Source organism: Octopus bimaculoides, chromosome 1 (genome assembly GCF_001194135.2).
Source record: "Octopus bimaculoides isolate UCB-OBI-ISO-001 chromosome 1, ASM119413v2, whole genome shotgun sequence".
NCBI lineage: Eukaryota > Metazoa > Mollusca > Cephalopoda > Octopoda > Octopodidae > Octopus > Octopus bimaculoides.
The window spans coordinates 158,339,438-158,345,526 of NC_068981.1; the positions used below are offsets into that span (position 1 = coordinate 158,339,438).

The 6,089-nt window shown below is 38.9% G+C and overlaps 1 protein-coding gene across 2 annotated transcripts in view; it reads right to left on the bottom strand.

Moving 5' to 3' along the window:
• LOC106869342 (NOP protein chaperone 1-like) overlaps positions 1–6,089 on the bottom strand; it is a 49,580-nt gene that overhangs the window by 17,369 nt on the left and 26,122 nt on the right. For both annotated transcript variants that reach the window (XM_052972107.1, XM_052972111.1), the window contains one exon: positions 346–432. In XM_052972107.1, the coding sequence (XP_052828067.1) occupies positions 346–432 (87 nt within the window). The remainder of the gene's footprint in view (positions 1–345; positions 433–6,089) is intronic.

Consider the following 6,089-nt stretch of genomic DNA (forward strand, 5'->3'; position numbering starts at 1 on the left):
AGTGGTGACAACAAAACCATGATTAATTTTTATATTTTGTATCTTTTCATTTGTCTTGCTCGCTTACGTTCTGGTGTTTGCTGAATTTTCTTGAGAACAATCTTTTCTTAGTGGTCAGACCATAGGTGGTCTGACTTCTCGAAAATGGATGTCCACTTAGTGGTCATCCCTCTTATATGTATGTAGTATAATTTTTCTGAATCTTCAGATTTTTGCAATTTGCTAGACCACTGGTTTTAAATTGATATTAATCAAATTAATATTCAATTTTTCACCCTTATTATTTAAATTATATATATATATATATATATATATATATATATATATATATACACACATACATACCAGAACTTTTACCCACAGCATGTATCTTTGGTGGAGATTTCATTTCACATTTTCGCTGTTTATTTACAAACAGGCAATCTGGATATTCTGTAAACAGAAGAGAAGAATTATTAAAGCTGGTATTATCTTTTTATGCTTTAGTTCTATTTTTCCACAGCGACATAATTACTAAGCTTGTTTGAACGTACACACACTGTGAGAGCAAAATATTTTATGGCTAGATTACTGTTAACCGTTCAACCATAACAAGAGTGGAACTCAGGTTGGAAGGCTTTTTGCTTTATTAGTTAGTTATTTAGCCCCAGGTCAGTCCTGGTCTAGCAGACCTGTGATCAAAGGCATTTAAACAGTAACCATCTTGCCTTTTTATGTATAAATATGTACATTGTTCAATGTGTCCAATAATTTTTTCTTAACCCTTTCATATTCAAATTACTGTTTCAAACATAATGCTTATGTATTCACATTATTTCAAATTGATCATGTACTATTTCATAGCTGGGAGATTTTAAGTATGTCATTGTTTATTTTTAAATATTACTCTGTAGGGTAGGTGTCAAAGGCCAGATATGAATCAGTTTGAAGATAAAACTGGTAGAATATTTTGGCCAGATATGACCAGTTTGAATACTAAAGGGTTAAGTGAGTAGGTATAACTTGAGAGATACATGGCTCCTATTTCTAGTGTCTTGACCAAACTTGTAGAGAGTTGTTGTTTAGTCCCAAGTTATCTCTGATTGAAGAGAACTATGATCACAGGTATTCCAACCATGACAATCCCATCTCTTATAATTATTCTTGACTACATTATCGAATGTCTTCTTTTATTTAAGATGATAAGGTATAAGTTGAGGGAGATTTGGCTGCTATTTCTAGCAGGCTGAGTGACTATGTTACAGGCTGATTCATCGTCTTAGTGGTTAGTAGCAAGGAAAGGAATTAGTGCCAGCAGCACTTTTAAAGCTGCTTAGAATTGAGGTCAGAGAGATAATTTTGGTTTGGTATTATTGATAATATTGTTTGATGTACAGTCTAAATTTTTTCCAGGAGGAAAAATATAGGCAAGGACCAATGAAACTTGATAGGGCATTTCAATTTACTAGAAATAGCAACCAAATTCTCCTCAAACAATACCTTACCATTAAAAAAATGAAAGAAAAACTTGTTTAATGTATCCTTCGGTACATTAGACAATAATATATGCTGAAGTTAAGATGACATAGTCATGGCTGGAAAGCAAAACAGCAAAGAGAGAATTCCAGATGAGTGCAGTTCTGAGCAGAGTGGATGTAACAATGAGAAGAGGAGTAGATGGTGTATTACATATATTTAAGTAAGAGTTACACAAAATCTGGGAGTTCAGAGGAGCAGATACAGCTCTAGTTTCAACAGAAAAGACAGAAAGAGAGAACTTTAAATACAATTGTCCAACCCATGCTAGCATGGAAAGCGGACGTTAAACGACGATGATGATGATGATGATGAAATCAATGGTATGGATTAAAACAAATCAAGTAAGTATTGATGAACTGAAAGTTATACACATAAAATTCTTAACAGACTGAAATTTCCCTATGACTTGGAGAAAGAAAATAGGAAGTGGAAACTGTGAGAGACTCAAAGAAAAGGGATAATTTTAAGATACTACATATGTGTGTGCGTGTGTGTGTATGTATACATCTCTCTCTCCATATTTGTGGCTGGTGATTTCAATGGATATGTGGGACAGCATGCAGGGGGCTTCCATGGCGTACATGGAGGCTATGGCTTTGGTTCCCGCAATGAGGAGGGAACCAGACTGCTGGAGTTCTGTAATGCAAATGATCTTATGGTTTGCAATACCAACTTCAGGAAACCTGCCTGTCACCTAGTCACCTACTGTTCTGGCAGACACACTAGCCAAATTGACTATATCCTCGCCAGAAAAAGAGAAAGAGGACTGCTTATAAATGCCAAAACCTTCCCACGCGAAGAATGTACCCCTCAACACAGATTAGTAGTTAGCGGCTTCGGGATCGGGGCTAAATGGATGCCCAGAAGTAGACTAGCTTGGAGGAGAAGGGTCTGGAAGCTTAAAGATCCTGCAAATGGACAGAAATTTTGAGATGTGTTACTTGAAGCCTTCGACGAAATAGAAGAGGATATCGCATCACATAATGTGGAAGACAATTGGAGGTTTCTATAGGACCACCTGCTGAGGGCCACTGACCAGATCTGTGGATGGTGTAAAGTCCTCTCTCGACCCAAAGTAACGTGTTGTTGACAGGGATACTAGACAAAAGAAACGTGCTTGGAAGAATGGAGGTAGCAAGGAATTGTATCAGACTGCCAGAAGGGAAGCTAGGAGACAGGTTTATTTAGCCAGAGGGGAAGCAGATAAGAAAACATTTGTCAGTGTTCTGCACCATGAGGACCAAAGACTTGAAGTATTTCGTGTTGCAAGACAGTGTGTGAGAGAGAATTGTGATGTCGTAAGAGAGAAATGTGTCCGCATGGATGATGGCTCGCTTGCACTAAGCGAGGCTGCAAAGAGAGAGGTTTGGAGACGTCACTATGAAAGGTTGCTTAATAAAGAGAATGAATGGGAGAAAGAGAGTCTGCCTAATGTCAACCCAAACAGAGGGACCAGCTATCCTAATTGACAGTACCTTGGTAGATAAAGCAATCAAGAGTATGAAGACAGGGAAAGCCCCGGCCCATCAGGAATCACTGCAGAGATGCTCAAAATATCTGGTAGTCTCGGCTATAGCCTAGTCACCCGTATAGTTAACCAGGTGATACACGAAGGAGTCATACCCAATGACTGGTGTAGCAGCACCATAGTCAACTGCTACAAAGGTAAAGGTGACGCTTTAGATACAAAAAATTACAGTGGTATCAAGTTGTTGGACCAGGTAATGAAGGTCACGGAGAGGGTCAGCTTAGATGAGATGCAGTTTGGATTCGTTCCAGGGAAAAGCACCACTGATGCTATATTTCTGGTAAGACAGCTGCAGGAGAAATACCTAGCGAAAGATAAACCTCTGTATCTGGCTTTCGTTGACATGGAGAAAACCTTTGACAGGGTCTCCCGATCCCTTACTTGATGGTCAATGAGGAAACTAGGGATAGATGAATGGTTAGTGAGTACAGTGAAGAATTCTAGGTAGAGGTAGGGGTCCACCAAGGTTCAGTCCCCATCCCCCTCCTATTTATCATAATCCTCCAGGCAATAATACAGGAATTCAAGACAGGCTGCCCCTGGGAGCTCCTCTATGCTGATGACCTTGCTCTAATTGCTGAGTCACTATCAGAACTAGAGGAGAAGTTTCAGGTGTGGAAGCAGGGACTAGAATCGAAGGGCCTTAGAGTCAACCTAGCTAAAACCAAAGTCCTAATAAGTAAAAAGGTAGACACACCACAAACCTCTTCAGGTAGATGGCCCTGCTCGATCTGTAGAAAAGGTGTAGGTAGAAACTCTATAAGATGTACCCAGTGTAAGCTATGGACACATAAGAGGTGCAGCAATATCAAAGGAAGGCTAACTAGGAAGATAGTTTTTGTATGTGGCAGATGTTCAGGAGCAATAAACACTGGAAATGTGCAGAGAACAACTTCTGCCACATTCCAGGGAGAACAACTAGAAGTAGTTGATAGCTTCTGTTACCTAGGTGACCAAGTCAATAGCAGGGAAGGGTGCGCTGAAAGTGCATAACATATGAATTCCATAACATATGAGTGGGTGCTGTAAAATTCCTGGCTTTAAGGGTATTGCAAAGATCGGAGACCTAGTCTTCTGAGTTCTTTTACAGGGACTGAAGGACTGCTGCAATAAGTGTGTGACTCTGAGAGGGGCATATGTTGGATAAAATCACTATAAACAAATCATTTGTGTGGTTGTTCAGTAAAAAATTGTTGAACCCTCATACGTCGTCAAATTTTGGGAGAGTCCATCGTCGTCATTTAACGTCCGCTGTCCATGCTAGCATGGGTTGGACGATTTGACTGAGGACTGGTGAAACCAGATGGCTACACCAGGCTCCAATTTGATTTGGCAGAGTTTCTACAGCTGGATGCCCTTCCTAACGCCAACCACTAGGAAGGGCATCCACACTGTCTTCAATCAATCGTGATTTATTTTGTAGCTTTGAGATTCTGATGATATGCTTGTTTATTTGTAGAATGATATTGTAGGGTAGATGTGAGAGATCAGATCTGTCCTATTTGAACATAAAACAGGTAGAATATTTAGGTCACATATGGCTGGTTTAAATGCTAAAGGGTTAAGACGATAAAGTGTGATTTGATAGAGAGATTTTGTGTCTATTTTTAGCAGACTACGTGACCACATAGAGGCTTCATTGGACACATAAGTTACATGTGGTCTTAACTGTAGCCATGAATTGTAACCCCTTAAGCTCTGTTGTTGTTTATCACTAGATCAGCCTCAGCTGAGCACATCTATGATCAAAGACATCTTGTGTATGACCATTCCATCTTTAATTTATTTGTATCTGGAAATATGAAATACGATGTGGCTTTTCCTTTCTTTCACAATGTGATTTGAATATTTGATAACTATGTCTAGCAGGTCAACAGCCTCACAGAGTTTCTCATAGTCTACTACAGTTATTGTCAATGTTGGCAGAGGTAGTTGGCTACAATATTAGAGGTAGTGGTAGTAATGTTATTGTAAATTTAAAATGTTTGGTGGCTGATTGATGCAACTGAGTTCACAGTCATAGTGTATATGCCTTAACCAAACAAGTTTTCCAGGTGGAAAGGGTGGGGTGATATTGCTAAAAGTAAATGGGTCAGTCTTTATTCATGTAGTATTATAAACACATAAACTATAAATGGAAACATTAACTTTTCAAAATCATCTGTTGCTTTGCATGTGGTAGGGGAGGTATATGAGATAGATAAATAGACAGAGAGAGAGAGAAAGAGAGAGAGAGAGAAAGAGAGAGAGAAAGAGAGGGAATGTATGTATGTGAGTGTGTGTGTATGAGTGCACTTGCAAGGCTGTGTTACTGACAAACAGCAGGGCAATGATGGCCCAACAATATTCAGGCTTGCCCTCATTGGCTATAAATATATTTGAATGCTTCAGTGTATAAAAGCAGAGTGGTTATTGAATCTATTCCCTTCAACAGAAATATGGTAAGCCAGCCCGAAGCCAGTGATTGAACCTCTACATGAAATGGTAGCTAAATTTTCCTCAAACCACATCATACTGCTTTTGAAAACAAAAAGATATTGGATAATGGGTTTCTGGGTGTACTGTGCCAAGGAGGAAGATGAGATGTTCACATCTGAAATACTTTTTATCATACATAGGTCAGTTTGATTTAGAGCTGACTCGGAGTTAAGTAACATCAATAACCTAAGACTTCTGCCCCACCATACAACTATGAATTAGCAGTCAGACAAAAAAATATACATCAAATGGAGAGGCTTGTATAATTGTTAGAACTGCCAGAAATAGAAGCTAAAAAAAAAAAAAAAATAAGGATAGCCACAGCAGAAGAGTGTTTGGCCAAAGTTCTACATGTTCACTTCACAGCTGATTAATAGTTAAACAATAATAGCAACGGTTGCTACCAATGACAGCAGCAGCGGTGCAGTGGTGACAGCAGCATCTTCACCATCTCTGCCACTATCGTGAAAAATGATCTAAAGGACAATTTATCAAGATTGCAGAAATACTTGTCTATTTGTTGCTTGCTTTAAGAGTCGCTTAGAAATAGATGATGTACAGAGAC